The sequence below is a fragment of the Agelaius phoeniceus genome, chromosome 1 (genome assembly GCF_051311805.1).
Source record: "Agelaius phoeniceus isolate bAgePho1 chromosome 1, bAgePho1.hap1, whole genome shotgun sequence".
Lineage (NCBI taxonomy): Eukaryota > Metazoa > Chordata > Aves > Passeriformes > Icteridae > Agelaius > Agelaius phoeniceus.
Window position 1 is genome coordinate 14,157,099 of NC_135265.1, and position 17,741 is coordinate 14,174,839.

General features: G+C 37.4%; 1 protein-coding gene across 12 annotated transcripts in view; it reads left to right on the plus strand.

Moving 5' to 3' along the window:
- PARD3 (par-3 family cell polarity regulator) overlaps positions 1 to 17,741 on the plus strand; it is a 446,494-nt gene that overhangs the window by 289,930 nt on the left and 138,823 nt on the right. For 10 of the 12 annotated variants that reach the window (XM_077173197.1, XM_077173317.1, XM_054645709.2 and 7 more), the window contains 4 exons: positions 2,111 to 2,262; positions 3,295 to 3,339; positions 9,555 to 9,782; positions 16,556 to 16,772. In XM_077173197.1, the coding sequence (XP_077029312.1) occupies positions 2,111 to 2,262; positions 3,295 to 3,339; positions 9,555 to 9,782; positions 16,556 to 16,772 (642 nt within the window). The remainder of the gene's footprint in view (positions 1 to 2,110; positions 2,263 to 3,294; positions 3,340 to 9,554; positions 9,783 to 16,555; positions 16,773 to 17,741) is intronic. The other 2 variants (XM_077173128.1, XM_077173286.1) reach the window with 1 other exon arrangement.

Consider the following 17,741-nt stretch of genomic DNA (forward strand, 5'->3'; position numbering starts at 1 on the left):
AAATAATTTTATAAGTTCACCTTTTCTGAAGAAAGCGTCACAGGATACATTTTGTTCAGCAAGATGAAACCAGTAATTTTAACAAACGTGAGCCTGTGCTAACAGATGTTGCTGGAAAAAAAAATTCTCACTTAGTAAAACCACATTTTTCTGGCCTTCAGAGACAGGGCTGACTAGCAGGGAGCCAGAAACTTCTGTGTGGCCTTGGTAAAGTCAATTATGACCTGATTATGAAAGGTGTTGAAACCCTGTAAGTTCAGTTGGAGTCACTTTGGAGGATGTTTTCAGATTTAGGTGGTTCTTACTCAGCTACATATTGTACTGCTATAAATGCTAGAAGTGTATATTGGCCTTGTCTGTTTTATCTTTTTATCATGTGGAGATAATTTTTTCCCTATTTTGTGGGAGTCAGTGTTAGGACTAAATAGTTATTTTTGAGTATGGTTCTGATTCATCAGAGCTTTTAAGCATATGCTTGAGAACATTGCGAAATTGTGCAGACATCTCTGAAATAGTTGCAGTAATTAAATGTAAAACATTATGAGCCTGAGCCAGAAACATTAAAGTCAAAAGGCACTTGACATTGGCTTTATTCACATAAGCTCTGATCCTGCTCACATTGAAGTATTATATTCCTGTCACAAGCACATATCTTATTATTTGTAAATCTGCCATTACTAGACTGAATTTTTTTTTGGCTGTCTGGTAATGAGGGTGGTGATTTTCATCCTTTATAGTACTTTATGCCTTTGGACACTTTTCCTTACCTCTTTTTCTTTGTTTTGCCTAATACCCAGGTGTTTCTTGATTAAAGAGACTTCTGTAAATTAGAGTACATAGCATACATAAACAAGTGTATGTTACAGAATTTAAAAGTGTAAGTTTTTTTTTGCAGAAATTCACTACTTGCCTGTTTCTCACTAGGAGAGAGATGTGTATTATACTTAGCCCTTACAGTAAAAAGAATTCTTTAGAAACATGGTACTAAACAGTAAGATGGTACTAAACACAATATCTTGAGTGGCATGTGGAGATCTATTTAGAGATCTCAGTGACAAAATATTAACTTTTTTAATCTTGAAGTACAATATTCAAAGAGGGGATTTTGAGGGATCATTTATATATAGGATAGATAACAATGGTCCAAAATAATGATTTTTTTTCAGTATTTTATGCTTTTGATTTCTTTTTGAGCCAGCTGAAGTAGAGATCTATATACTATGCCCTTTCCTAAGAGCCAGAAGATCTTTTTGTGAATTTCCTTTCATGTTGTTTATTAGCAGTACACAATCTTGCCTTTTGAAAAAAATGTGTAAATGTTTTTAGCTTGCACACCAAATTTTGCCTGCATTCTTGCACTCATGATTCTGCCAATGTTTGAGCACCATTAATAAATCTATCTTCAGCATGTTTCTGAGGCAGCTCACTGAAAACCTGACTGCCTGAGCTGAGGTCAGTTTAGAAACCTGCAGAAGAAACAAAAACCAAATACAGTTCCCCCCATTTCTGATTAGGGGGTGGATCCACTGTGGCAAGGACTTGCTCTGTGGGGAAGCAATGAGTAAATATATGGTTGTTTGTCACAGCCAGGCTAAAAGCAGGAGAAGCTATGAAAAATCTACAAGAAATATCACATATGGAAAGAAATTTTAATGTAAAGTTTTTAAATTGAGAAGTTTCAAGCTCTGTGGGCTTCAGGCAGGACAGTTTCTATTTATGCTTTACTAAAAATATTTTCTGATAAAGACAGACCAGATAAATTTCTATCAATAGAATAAATTTGTTTCTCAGGAAGAAAAAAAGAACTGTTTTATTCTCCTGCAAATTATTCCTGTGTTGGACTTTGTGTTCTGATTGACTATGTATAGTGCACCAGATGTGTATATCTTTTGTTAAAAATGTAAGTGAAATCCTTGGTACTTTTAAACTAGAATTGCTTAATGCAGTAAAACAAATCCATTGTGTGTGTAACTGAGTACTTGCAGTGGTGTATTTAAAACTGTGATTAATCGTTGCTAGAAGTCACATGCTAAATAAATGATTTTCTCTGAAGAGTGAAAGGTTGCGTGATCTTGATAAATGTTCGCATGATTTTTTTCCCTTCCTACAGCACTCTTAGTCCAGATGTTGATCCAGTACTTGCCTTCCAGCGAGAGGGTTTTGGACGCCAGAGCATGTCAGAAAAGCGTACAAAGCAATTTTCAGATGCCAGTCAGTTGGAGTTTGTTAAAACACGAAAATCCAAAAGCATGGATCTAGGTAGTGAGTGATGTTTTTTCAATTTTTTTTTTATTTGAACCTGATTTTCATGTTGTAAGTATATAGATTTTATAATTCCAAACAGATTGTGTATGTGCAGTAGTACTGCACATAATGTCTACTTGTGGGTAGTAAAGTACTAACTTGAATGGCCAAGTGGCCTGGGTGTTGTTTGTTATTTGTAAATGTCCATACATTCAAATATCATAGCCCTCTGGATATATGGTTATGCCTAAACACAGTAAACAGTATTTATTAAAATGGAGGTGAAAAATGCATTTACCAATCCATACAGAATGATTGTGTAAAACTGTACATGCTGTGGTTCTGGGTAGCCAGGTTTATTCTCAGTCCATGATTATAATGCAGTTAGCCTTAAAGGTCTTTCATAGTCTCTCATTTTATAGATGAATTCAGAATTAGAAAATGGGACTAGTCTGACATCTGTTTGAGACCCAAGTTTTAATATTTATATCAGAAGCCCTATAAAGTAGCAGTGGCTAAGACAGGCAGTCACAGTGATCCTTTCAACTGATAAACCAACTGAGAATAAGTAATTGCTAACAAGCCCATCAATTTTTCTGCCATTGCATTTAGATTCTGAAGTGCAGACTCTAGTAACCTCAAGCAGTGAGTTTCGATGGCTTAAACACACAGAATTCCCTCCTCAGAATAATAAAATACAATGCAGTTCCCTCCTTTACAATAGTTGTCTTGCCTACAATCCCTAATTCACAAACATCCTCAGGCTGCAGTCAGGTTGGAGGTGTTGACTTGTCTTGACGAGTGCCGCGTGCTAACGTGTCAATAACATATTGTACCTGCCCGTGATGTGAGCGACTGACACTGCATGAGGGTTACTGGTTTGCTCCCACCTCTCCCCAGAATGTTTGCTTACTCTTGCAGTTTATTTGCATGAAGTAGGACATTTCTAAGGTCCCCTAACTTGAAAAGAAAATGTGCAGGAGGAATGTTGAGTGCATGTGGGGCATGGACACTAACTGGGCTAACCGTTATGCATTTACCTTTTAACAGTAGCTGACGAGACTAAGCTCAGTACAATGGATGACCAGAAAACAGGTAAGAATTGACAGTAAGGCTGTTGCTATAGAAACCTTGGTCAAAGCAGCTTACCACAATTACAGAACTGCCAGTCAAATTGCATGAAAACATGAATATTCCAGTACTTGCATGGCTGCTTTCTATTGTGAATAATCAAGTCGTACGGAAAAAGAAAATTTTTCTATAGGATAAGTATCAGGGGTAGTATATTCAGTCGGGTCATTTAGGCAGACACCTGTTTCTGCACTTTAAACTCATCAATATTCAGAGTTGTTTGGGGTTTTTTGTCCTTTCAAAAAAAAAAAAAAAATCTTGGAAAATCTCCTCCTAGCCGCAAACTGCAGTGCACAGAGAGATGATTTAGAAGAGTTCGAGTGTTTGGCTATTACAGTGCTAACACAGTGCTTGAAAATAATTATTTTAATTAGAAAACTGCTGCCTTTGCCTTAAGTGGTCATCAGATACATGTTGTGCATTGAGTTGAAGATTATTTGTGCAAGTTGATTTGCTTTTGGAGCTGAAACCCAAGCATCGTAACAGAACAAAAGAATATGTAAATAGAATCTTTTCCACATACCATTCATTGTAATGTTTCACAAATGATAATGAGAAATAGCTTTCAAGGCATATTTTTTTATTATTAATTAAAATAATGCACCAACTGCAATTATGAACGTTTATGATTTATTAATATAAGTTAGCTTTTGACCTGCAGAATGCTATTTTAATTAGGCTAGATCCAGAGGACACCATAACATTACTTAGCTCTAATTAGGAACAATTCACCTTTTTAACCTGAAAATATTATTTATTTTATCATGATTTGACGAGTAGTGCATTCAATACAGAATTTACATTTACTAATTCACCACTGCATCTCTGTTTAACTGGACTGTATAACATGAGTAGGAATACTGAAAAGCTATAAGTAATCAAGTGATAAAATTATCATTTTTATTTGAACAGATAAGTCTTCTAGCTTTTAAAACGTTGCAGAATATGGCCACAGACTTGCAGCTTTGCAAAAAAAGAATGGGTAAACAAAATCAAAATGTATGAATGTTTTGGAGGATTAAAGCCATCAGAGTGTGAATGTATGAATTGTGTTAATAGTTGTGGTAATAATTGATGCTTAGGAACTGCCTTCACCTCTGAGCATTATTCACATAAAAGCAAGTTAAAGACCAAGCTCAACATTTTTGTAAATTATTTTTCATTTTCTTATTAATCTGTATAGTTGACTGGCGTGTGATTAGAATGGTGTAAAATCTGTGTGTTTTAGTAAAATACAATCTTCAGGTTTTAAAAGTGCATAGTGGTCTTGGTGGTATCAGTAGAGGGTGGTATGAACTGAGTGTAGTTTTCCTTTATGTGTAACACCTGGATTAAATTCCATAAAAAGAGGCAAGTTGGACAACTTGGGTGAAAGAGCATGACCATGCTGTCTGGACTAGGCAGTTACATATTTTGTGCACAGCAAATGTGCTGGAAAAGAATTTCAGTGGCTGGAAAAAAGGAAAACACCTTTTGCTGTACTTTTGTTTTATTTATCTTGTGTGCTTTTAACCAGGTTTTGTATATAAACACTGGATATCTTCCATTACTGAAGATGGATGTAGCTGTTAAACAAACCACTTACTGTGGTTTGGCTTAAAAATTGTCTGGTTCTATGAAAAAAAAAGCTTCAAATGTGTGGTGAACTATGCTTTAATGAACTCTAAAAGCCAGAAAACTTCAACATGTATTTACTTTAGAAAAGATAAAAACAAACTCTGTTACTGTCACAGTTGGATTTAATAGTATTGGCTGAAAAGAAGAGCACAGAACTCTCCATCTCTAGTTACTGTAATAGTTTTTTAATTATTTTTCTTTCTATAGTTCACTTGAAGTACCTAATCCTTGCAGTGTTTACAGTTCATCCTAGAGGTTAGAAGTATATTCAGTAGCAATTGAGCATGGCTCATTTATAGAGTACCAGACATACTAGCTCTAGGTGGTACTTCTTCCATGTGCATATTATGAAAATGGAAAAAAATCAAATAACATTTATTTAAATTATTTATGGATTTATTTTTACACAATGCTTTTTAATTAAACTTTTATTAAACTGAATCAAAATTAAACTGGTTTTGATGCAGTTTTTTACTTTATTCCTCCCCTGCCTTCCCCAGATGAAGTGTTGATCTCAGTGTCTGAACTGAACTAGAAATGGAAAAATTTATCAAATGTAATGGAGCAAATATTACTAAGTAAATAGACTCACTGACAATGTCCTTCAAGAAGGGTGTTTAGAAAGTAGACTTTATGCCTTTGCAAAACTGGTTTAATGAAATACAGAGAGGTTTTTGGCATCATTTGCAGGTAGCATTTGACTTGACTTCTCCTAAGACTAATGTTTCAAAAAGAAAAAAAAAAAAGTCATTTAAAATGATTTAAAAGAATGTGCTGATGAAAAATTTGCTTTATAGACTAAAATTAGCCAGGACAAAACATCATCTATCCCTTGACACCGTGGGGTTTGCCTTTGCAAATCGCCGGAGCGGATTGGTGTCACTGTATAAGTGATTGCCTTAGGGTGAGATGAGGGGAGGCACAGTGAGTTGTTAAACAGTGTCAGCACAAGGGAGAAGCAAAGGGTAGGGGTAGGGAGCAGCACACAGGCTGGGTGTGATGTCTGTGTGCTCAGTGTCCCCTCGGTGTGTGTGCATGCAGAGGCACCTGCACAGTCACACATGACCTGCGTGGTGGCTGCAGGGCTGGGGGGGCAAGGCTTGGCCAGCTGGGGACACAGGGAGGAGTGCAGGGACATGTGTGGTGGGCAGGGGCTGTGCTTGGCAGGTGACAAAGCCCTCAGGAGATGGGGACAGGGTGTGGGCACTGCCGAGCTGTGAGGAGGATGCATGGTGGCAGTCAGAGCAGGGGGACTGCTGGGATACAGAGGGATGAATCCACCTCAAAGGATATTTGCTAAGGAAATTGTTGGAAAGGGAGATTTTGATAAACTTCAAATTTTAAAAATGATAAAAGCATCCCTTTCATCCTCAGTCATATAAATACGCTTTAGGTAGATGTGTCTTTTCCTCTCCTTTTTTCTGCTTTAAATTCTGGTGTCAAAATAGAGGTAGGACTCATTCTGAGCAGATAACGCTTCTGATGATTACCACCAGGGCTGTAAAGGCTGGAAGAAAATGCTGACATTTTTGTGTTTAGAAAACAGTGTTTTGATGTGACTCATAAATTTTAAACAGAATCCTTTTTAAAGAAAGTTTTACCAGATTATGGGTAAACGACTCACTTTCTGACTGGTGAATTCTAGTAATAAATTCTTAACACACTATTTACAGGGACCTAACTGTACTTTTAGAATAGTTGATTTGCCATGAAGTAGCCATAGAAGATAGTGAAGGCATTAAAATATACATAGCTCTATGATCACACTGATAAAATTGCTTGTGAGAGGAGATTTCCCCATTTCAGATTCTGCAACCTGTTCACATTTGTGTTCATGGCCACCCAAGTTCAATAAATATTCTTATCATTTATGTAATTCATTATTAGTTTTACAGTACTCAACATTAGGTCATATCCCAGATGGGATATCCTTTGGGAAAACACAGCTTACATAAATACAGTTCTCACAAAGGTCTGTATTGGGTGTCAGGAAATTGAACTTCTTTTAGTGTTCTTTATGAACACAAATGGGCACGTAAATGCCTTCCTTATAATTACTGTTTACAAAAACAGCCACTCAGTAATTAGGAAAAGATATATGAGCATTTCATTTGGAAGGTTACAAAGCAGATTGTGGAATAAGGAAGTTTACAGTAAGTTGCTATGTAAGAGGACACCCTTTCCTTTTGTATATGAAATTGGATCTGTCAAACAGCTGGTTTATATGATTGTCCCATTTCCTCTTTTTTTTTTCTCCAAGATGTTGCATTCTTTTTTTTTTTCTGTCTCATAGACAATTAAAAAAAATACAATTAAATACTTTGAAAAGTAAAAAGCAAAACAAAATATCATTTCTTGTGTACTGCAGGCATTAGTGGAAGAATAGCAGATTTGACCATGGACTAGAAAGTTAGACAGTTTTATAGGGCACTGTCTAAATTGGAGTGCTTTTAGTTGGCAGAGAGAATATTCTGTAAAACCCTCGCCTGAGACTTCAGGCCATTTTGAGAAGTTTGGCAATTCCAGACTGCAGCTTGTTTGCACAGCTGGGAAGCCACCAACCCTCCCTGGTCCCAGCTGGCCCTGTGCTCTGCCCCCAGCCATCCTCACAACCCTCAGCCCTCTAATAAGTACAGGCTGTGTGTGAGAGGGTGGCTTCTTCTAGGAGGTGGGAATTCATGAAGATAAAATTTCTTATTTGTTGGGGTGCATTTATTTCTGACCAAGGGTGCAAGCAGCAGGACCCCAGACTGCTGGGGGAACCAAACTGCAGAGTTGTGTAGACCTGGGAGGGTAGATGTTTGGTTTGTTTCTGTTTACAAGTTAGTCTTAACAGGGCAGCTGAAGGGAAATACTTTGACAGCTGCTGTTTGAATTTATTTGATCTGAGGGATTTCAGTTTAACATAATTGCTCAGACTTTTAATAGCTGAATAGAAAATGACAGCATTCACTGCCTTGCTTCATCTCATACCAAGGTAACAAATGATGTGGAGAAAATTTGCCATGCTGCTGTTCAGCATCTCTTCTGTGGGGGCAAACAAGCCCCTTTCCTCCCCAGAGAATACTGAATAGTTTTAGTAGAGCAGTAGGAGTTTTCCCCAATTTAAGGTAACTTTACATACCTTGAAGAGCAGTGACAGATGCAGTCTCCCTTCTGTCTCCTAATTTCTTCCAGAATAGGGATCATCTTCAGAATTTTGTACTATTCTGAGATAAATGCTTAAAAGAGGTAGTTTTCTTTTTTTACACCTTTATTCACACCTATGCTTACTAATTTACTGTTAATACTGGAGATTCTTGCCTTGGCTCTGTCTCTCAGTGGTGGCTGGCTGTGAAATTTATTTTTGCCAGATAAGGATGCTGATATCAACTAGGCAACAGCCTGCCACCTGGGACTGTTGTGGTGCCACAACAGTTCTCTTTTGTGCTCCCTTTGGGTAGAGAAAAAAATGCAAATTTCATATTACAGGTGAGGGCTCTGGTCTCATAATTTCAGGAAATGTAGCCATGATAATGTTGTCCCACCTCATCTTGATCTCCACTCCCAAATCCTATAGAAAATCTAGCTAAGACTGTACTTGCACTTGTGAATAAAATCAATAAAATGGGGTGGTTTTTCGGTTTTTTTTCCCCCTGAAAGATTCTTCCCAGTTTTTACTTTAGTATGAGGTTTAATTATGCAGTTGTGAGGTGATTTGCAGTGCAGGTGGTAGTCTAAGAACAAAGGCTGTACATTTAACCCACAAAACTGGGGATTGAAGTCTGGATGGAGAGAGGCTGTTGCAGGACATTGCCTGAGGCTTCCTTGGCACATCTCTGGACATGCTGCCCTCTCATCAGTGATAAGAGCTGCCCTCAGCCCCAGCTGTAGTAGTGCTGCCCCAACAGTCTCTCCTTGTGACTGCCAGGAGTGTGTTTATTTTCCAGCTGGGTAACTGGTATTGCCCATCAATAATTCCACAGATTATTGTTAAGCAATTTCACAATCTGAGCAAGTCAGCTGATATTTCTCAGAAGCATTTAATTATGAAGTTGTTAGCAATTTGATGCAAGTCTTTAAACTCAGACAAACAGCATGTTCCTTGACACCAGAGGTCAGGCTACTTTTTTTTTACACTAAACATGATAGGAGTCATGCCCATAATCTGCTCTCTGTTCATCAGTTGCTAGTACAGAGGAAATTTTCTGCTCAAACCAAAAATAGTTAATTGTTTTGTTAGATGCTGTTAGATATGCATCTGTGCTGCTTGTATGAGCTAAGTTTTTAAAGCCCCTTTATCATTTAAATTGTGTAAAATAATAGTAATGGATGTTGGTCTCTCTTCACTGATTTGAAAAGCCAGACATTGCTAACATTGTCAGTTCCACTGACTGTGACTTGACATACTCATTTGCTTCTGAGACCAACAAATCTGTGGAGAATTCCCTACAGATTATTGAGAGATGATGTGAATAATGTTAAGTGTGTCCCCAAAGACTTTCAGGATGGATATGCATAATCAAGCATGCCGTTCTCAATACTAATTCTAATTACTTTTTCTCCCCCTTTAAATCACTAAGGTTCCCCAACCAGAGATGTGGGGCCTTCATTAGGTCTGAAGAAATCCAGCTCATTGGAAAGCCTGCAGACAGCCGTGGCTGAGGTGACACTGAACGGTGACATTCCTTTCCACCGCCCAAGGCCGCGAATTATCCGAGGACGAGGCTGCAACGAAAGCTTCAGAGCTGCCATAGACAAATCATATGATAAACCTGTAGCAGATGATGATGATGAAGGCATGGAAACTTGTAAGTAAACTGTTGTTTTGCATAATGAGTGTTAATGGCATAGGTTAATTCCTTTAGAAAGTGACTAAAGTAGCAGAGCATAATTTTAGAATTTTAAAAGAATAGAATTAACTTCATCAATATTTAGGCTTTTTCTCTTGATTTGCTTCAACAGATCACTGCACTCTGCAGCTTTCTTCCTTTCTAAAATAAGAGAATAAGATTATTGGGAATGTGTTTACTTAAATTACTGTGAAAATATTCTGTAAGATGGCTAATTAATGTACTAATGTAAACGAGAAAAAAATAGGTAGAAAGCCAAACCCACTAAATTTATGTTACGAAAATATAGGCATCTAACTTTGAAATAGTACATTTGTAGTGTTGGGAGGGGATAAAAAGAAATCACTGTCCTTTAATTAGAGTGAGTAAGGTTGGCAGATCTAATAAAATATAAAGTTAATGATCAGCTATTACCCACCCTAATGGGCATTCATTTACATCTTCAGTTCTTTAACCCGAAGTATGACCCAACATGTGGAAAATGTCATTAACATAAAAGAATCACTTCAAAGCTAACCTTATCATTATTGAACTATGTAAGAATGGGCTGGTAAAATGACAACTCATATTGAATGAAAATAGTATGAATGGTAAATTACCTCAATCGGGGGTTGTATTAAAATCATTGAATTTTTAACCTTCATGTTGTAGTACTTTCAACTTGTCACACACAAGCAGAATTGTTTTTAATCAACCTGCAGATAGTTAGAAGTTTATGAATGAGGATGATGATGGGAAGGTTGAAGTAGTAAAGTATTTATTCTGAATTTAATGAAGGCTTGAAAAGGAATTTTTCACTCTTTTAAAAGTTTTTTAGTTTCAGAAATTTGGTTTTATAAGCATCATTCCCTAATACTCTTTTATAAGTTACTTCTGTAACCACTCTTCCACTCTTATTTTTAAAAAACTCTTGGCTTTTTCTTTTTTTTTTAATCTGCCTCTTTTTAAGAGTGTTCTGAGGCCACGAAGGAGATCATTTTGCCAGTCACTTTTCTCAAAGGTAGCTACAGATGGAATTAATTCTGCTTTATTTTTCCAGCATGTAACAATTTCATACCGTAGTGAGGCTAAATATTGGTGTGGTGCTGCTGGCTGTCAATCTGTTTCTGGCCAGTAGAAGAATAGGTGTGAGAAAATGTATAATGATCCTGCTCATTCTTGCAAGCTACATGCCTGTGTTCTTTTGGGACATCAGACCATGTTTTTATAGAAGGCCTTGTTGGTGTGAGCCCACTGATAGCAATCCTGGTTTGAGGCTACAGGTATCCCAGGTTTATCCAGAAGTTACAGATGGTTTAACTTCAATTGATCAAAAATATAATGAAACTGTTGTTGTGAAGCGCTTTCAAGGTGAGTATAGGTTTATGAGATTCTGGTAAGGGTTTTTAAGCTTGTTGATGCAATGCATAGAGAGTTAGCAAGGAAGTATTTTGGAGCCCTTTGGATCCATCACATGGGAGCAGCAGTGTTGTGGCTTAACTCCTGCAGCAGCCAAGCCCCAGGCAGCTGCGTGCTCACTCCCCCACTAGTGGGACTGGGGAGAGATTTGGAAGAGTGAAAGCTGGAAAACTTCTGGATTGAGATATAGTCAGCTTCATAGGAAAGCAAAAACCACACACACAAGCAAAGCAAAACAATTAATTCACTGCTACCCAAGGGCAGACAAGTGCTCAGCCATCCCCAGGAGAACTGGGCCCCGTCATGTCTACTGTTACTTGGGAAGACAAACACCATCACTCCAAATGTCCCCAGCTTCCTCCTTCTGCCCTCAACTTAACATCCTGAGCATGATGCCATGTGGTCTGGAATATCCCTTCTTTGGTCAGCTGGGGCCACCTGTCCTGGCTGTGTGTCCTCTCAGGCTCCTACACATCCTCAACTTCCTCACCACTGTGGCTATACAAAAAGCAGAAAAGGCCTTGGCTTTAAAAGGGCTTGAGTAAGCCCTGCTCAGCAATAACAAAAACATTTCTGTATTATCAACCCTGTGTTCAGCACAAATCCAAAACACATCCCCATAAAAGCCACCGTGAAGAAAAATAACCCTACCAGCCAAAACCAGCAAAAGCAGGGACCAGACAAAGCCTTCTGGGTGAAATCAAAATGTCATGGGGTGAGTCTTTGCCCTCATCTCTGGATGAAGCAGTCTCACACCAGTGGACCAAGAGCCATCTCATGTCATGAGAGAGCAAGAGCAAGGCTTGTCAGCTCCCACATTGTAAAGAAGGCCTGAGCAAAGTGTGACCAAGCTATATCTGTACAAATATGCATTTTGTTCTGTTCTAATAGCTTCCACATATGGTAATGAAGCATTCAAGAAGTATTCCAGAAATTTCAAGTGCCAGATTCATAGAAGCAAATGAGTAGCAAAGCAAGAAGAATGTAAGAAGTTGATTGGACAGAATTCAGTCCTTGAGGATTTTTGCTTCTCATGGTGATGGAAGAAGCTTAAGAGCTGTCCCAGCCCTATGTCACCTGCCTTCCTGAAAATGTCTGTATCTGCAGTAAACCTAAAAGCACTGCAGTCTGCTTCACTTTGTGTAAATTTTATATGGACTTAGGCTTCCAGAGAATTTACCAAATGGTGTCTTCAGCTGGACAAAGTTTGGGCACATATGAATATGTAGGAGTTTAACAATCTGGATCTAATGTAACTAATGCCTCACTGCTGCCATAACAACGTTGCCTAAGTTTTTTTGAAATTGTATTTAATTATTCCATAATTGTTTGAAATTAGAATGTGACTTTCTCTCATTATAAAACCTAGGCAAACATGCTGGTGGTCAGTTTGGTGATGCCCTTGAGGTTGGATCCATTTGCTTGCTTGAATTGTTTTGCCTTTCTCCAAGTGTTTCAGTACTAGAAGTGTTTCTTTGTCTTTCAGACAGTGACCCACTTTGGATTAGCAAATAATAGCACTGCAATGTATTGTATAGAGGAGTTCCTAACATGTCATCATTCCATACACAAAAGCCATAAAGAACACAGGTAGCATATGTGACAAAGGGGCTGACTCTTCTAAATGTCCTTGCAACAATGTGCTATTAAATTACTAAATGTGGGATTAAAATCAGATGGCACTGACTGGTTCTGAGGTAACATTTTAATTATTTGAGAAGATATGTGTGAGTTTTAATGGCTGTAAAGAAGGAACATTTGTGGAAAGAGGTGTGAGTGTTCAGCTTTTACAGATAATTTTTCCTGATTTTGGGGTGGTTTTTTTTTTGTTTTTTCCTTTTTTTTTGAGTTTTTTTGGTTGGGTTTTTTTGTTTTGTTTTGGTTTGGTTTGGGTTTTTTTTTTTTCCTTTAATACTTGAAATAGCTGACTAGAAGCAAAATGTTTATCTTTAGTGTCATGAAGAAGAACAAGGAATTTTGATTGGGAGAGATCAACAAAGCTTTCTAATCTTTTGCTGAATCTTAATTGCTGGAATCTAGGGCTGTATTAAATATCACAATAAGAGGCCTAGAAGCTTAGTGGCAAAATAGTTTCACATTAAGTAGCTTTGATTCCTCATGTGCATCTTTTCCATTTTATGGGCTAATTAGGAGAATAGCTTCATAATACCTGTTTGTGTAGTTCTCCATACTGCAGTGTGGTTCATGAAATGACACTAGTGTTCAGTTTAATTGATGTTTAAAGTATACTCCAATTTAATTTTTTGGCTTCAGCATCCTGAATGGAGAGGCAGGAGGTTGCAGGAAGAAAAGGAAATAAGAGCACCAAAACAAATACATCCTGCGTTTTGCAGTAACCTAATGTCATTACTGCAACATAACAAAAATTAGAAGTTTCATTTGTAGCCTGGGTTTGAATTTTAATTGAGCAGCATTTGCATTTGTTCTAAACACTAGTAATTATGTGTATGTTAATTGCAGGATGACTGCACTGCATAAAAGTGAAACAAGCTTCTTCATGTTGGGTCCTTTTAAGAAAACTGGAAATCTATTTAGTTCAGTAGAGAGACCAGTGTTTACTCCAGGAGAACAGGCATCCCAGTTCACAGGCCTCAGTCTAAGCTATTGAGTTAATTGCAAGCAAACTGTGTATGATAGACAAATATTAATTGCAACACTAATGCAGAAAGGAGACATTGTTCTCATGGAACGTGCAAAATAAATAGCGAGTGGGAGCTTTGTGTCCTGTTCTGGCCAGGACAGGGCTGACTTTTGCCATAGCCAGGAGGGGGCATGGCCAGAGGTTATTCCATACCACCTCACATCATTTCCCAGGGAAATGGTGGGAAGGGGTCCCTACCAGGTCCTGTAGAGTAGTGGATGGAACAGTCAGGTGTTATCAGGATCATGGTGTTGTGTGCCGATCATTCTTTCCTTGTGTGCTCTTTCATTTGTGGTGTTGCTGTTACTGTTGGTTTTCTTATCTCATTGCTGTTTCCAGTAAACTGTGCTTATCTCAGCCTGTGATCTTTACCTTTTGTGCCTCCAGCTATCCTCTCCATCCTGCTGCAGGAGCAAAGGGGAAGGGAAGGGGAGCGAGTGGGTGGCACATGTTTTGGAGAGTCTGAGTAGGAGCACCAAACTGGGGGGTACCCTTCCTAAACCATGACACGCTGTTATGACAAGTTGTTCTGCAACTCAGCATAGCACAGTAAACAATATATATATATTTATGATTTATTTCATGTATTGTTATGTGAATATGAACAAACATAGGTCAAAACTGATTGATCTTTAAAATTCTAGCTGTGAAGTTCCAAGTAAACAGTTGATCTCAAAATTTGTCAGAAATTTCATACAGTTTTTTTTTTTGCTAATTATATTCGTTTGCAAGTACAGTCTTTTAAATGTCTAGTTAGAACAGATTGTAGCTATAAATTAACATGTAAAAAATTAACATTTCTATTCCAAAGTGTTTTTCCACAATTCTTTTAATAATAACTAAATATCATTCCAGACACTGATTAAGAAGGGCTGGGACAAAAAAAAGTAAAAGAACAGCTAGTACAGAGGCATGTATAGGACCTATTAGTTTCCTAAAATACAATAACATGAATATTAAAACTGTATTTACAGTTAAGAAGCTGCTGTATCATCTGCTTTACTCATAGCAGTCCTGAATTAAATGCAAAGGCCTGGCCACTCTGGTGGTTTGCACTTCAGAGCGCTAGTTAAGATTCAAAAATAGTTACTAATGTTGAGATGTATCTGCCACGGTATATTTTTCTTGAAATATGTCTGTGTGATCATCCAGGGCTGGAGAATATTTATAGAAAACTTGATACTTGGTGAATAAGTGCAAAGTCTATTGGACACATCTATGGATTGTAATATTAAGGAATAAAGAGTATTTTGCAAGCAAGGTTCTGAGAGAAGACATTATATTGAATGGCTTTCAGTCAGTGATTTGTAGACTTTTCAGGTTCAGTGATTTACTTGCAAGGTGAAGATGAATGATGACTAAGAAAAGCAAGTTTATATTCTACAGTAGTCTACAGATGAGAAATTTCTGAAGAATTACACTCTTCTGCTGGCTATAGAAGAGGTGCTGAGATCTTGAGCAATATTAGCAGAATAATATTAAGAAGTAGTAAACATAGGTAACTAAAAAACTTTTTTTTTTCTTTCTATAAGCCATGACCATTTCAAAATCTTATTGAGTACAATTTTTTTTTTATTTTCCATAGACTGTGTATATATAAGGCAAGACTGTGTTTTTTTTCAAATTCTACTGTCAAAAGTTGTTTGGAGCCTTTGTATTCATTGGAGCTACAGGAGGCAATGCTAAGTATGCATCTGTGATCCTAATTGCTGCTTTGTGCAGTCTGTTGGAAAGCTGGGAGATGGTTGGAGCCCTACTTAAATGTGATGATATAAAATGTTAGAGCTCATGGAAAGTCCCAGCTCCACAGGGCATGCAGTGCAGTGTTCTGACCCACCAGCTTGAAGTGTTTTATTTCTTTCTTACTAAACTACTGAAGCAGTTTTCAGGTTTTCAGTGGATTTTCTTCTTTTAGAAATTTTTCTTTCAAACTTTCTGAACTACATGTGGGCTGTGTTAAATCTAACCTTGGGTACACTTTAGGACTCCTAGTCTTGGATTAGAAACAGAGAAGGAATATTTTATCTGCCCTTAAAGTATTTTACTTGTTCCACTGGATGAAATCTCCCCACCTCAACCTCCCAGGCTGCCCCATCTCAACCAAGAGTAACACCAAAAATAACAATCACAGTGCATGATGTGTTCTAAATGGCTCCAGGAAATGAAGAAGCATAACAAAACTATTATGTTACTTGCAGAAGGAAAAAAGTCTATTATGGCTTGCATTGAGGTTTAACACTCCCTAATGACTTTCATATTTTTATGAGAATATAACTAAGAATTTATGGACAAGGCATGCTGCACTGCTGTTGTTGCTTCTTGCAGATGTTTCTAAATCTCTCTTCAACTGATTTAGATACTCAAATAAAATGGACCAATTAATATCACTTTGCTAATTCTCTTTATTAATCCATACATTATCCAGAGTACCCATAAAGTGCAAATTGTATTTTGCAGAATGGTCTGCAAAGGTGAATTCCTTGCTTTTATGAGTTTAATACTTCTAATGAACACTCTTGGAAAACTATGTAAGCAGATACTGATTTTAAAAAAAAGAGTTTATTGTGGTTTTGCATATATCCTGCTTCAAAATACGTTATGGAATATACTGAAAAGTCTGCACTTTCTGTTTGTTCTTATGTCACTGATGTTTCTTAATATGTGCTTTCAGTGGAGGAAGACACAGAGGAGAGCTCAAGATCTGGGAGAGAATCTGTGTCCACAGCAAGTGATCAGCCATCCCACTCATTAGAGAGACACATGAATGGAAGCCAAGATAAAAGTGACAGAAAAAAAACTGGAAAGGAAAAGAAGAAAGATCGAGATAAAGAGAAGGATAAAATTAAGGCGAAGAAAGGAATGCTGAAAGGCTTAGGAGACATGTTCAGGTAGGTACTTGGCAATCAAATGTAGAATGAATTATAGAAAGAAGTTTATTTTTCTAATTAGTCATTATTGTAAATTCTTGCTGAGGCCATATTTTACTATGCAAATCCATACATGATATATATAGGCTGATCTCTCAATTTTTGAGTCTATGGATGGTATCATAGAAGGGAAGCAGCTCATAATGAAAGAGAAGGAGATGGCTGGCAGGCCAAAGGAAAGGAAAGGCAAAGGAAAAAGTAATTTTAAGCCACAGACTGCTTGGTTTTGAAAGAGTCTTTGGTGATGTCTAAGTAATGCACATATCCTTTGACAACTCAAAACATTGGGGATTTTGTTTTATTTTTCTTCTTTAATACTGTACCCAAAGCTTATGTGTTGCTAAATGAATGCTTTTCCTTGCTTTACTATTAAGACTATTGGTATAATGGAAGCAGGATGTGAAAGAGATTAATCAGTTTGAGATTGAGAAACAGCATGCTTCTCTCAAGGAAGACAGGATCTAAGGTTGTGTGCTCTGAGAATCCATAGAGAACGGGTCAGTGAAAGACCTGATTTACCAAACACTGAGTTCTTTTTAAAGGAGTCATCTCTCCAGCAGACATAAGTGATCTGAAAGGAGCACACTGCTGAGGTACACCCTGCTGTTGTGGGTAAATGTTGTAACATGACAAACATCTTTGATCACTTGTGGAAAGGGGTGAGAGAGCAAGAAAACCAGTCCTTCTTTTAGCCAGCTAGAGTAAATAAACACATTTCAAAGAAAACACAATATTAAAGCAGTGTTTGTTTCGTTATCTAATTTTAAAGTGAGGTACTGGTATTGTTTTAATTATTTATTAATGATTCTACTCTGAAAGCATATAAGGGGAGTTTCAGTTAACTTTCATCCCATTTCTTTCTTTATCCTGTAAAATATTAGTTTAACATGTGTTGTAACTGCACAGGTTCTTGAGAATTGTTCTGTGACT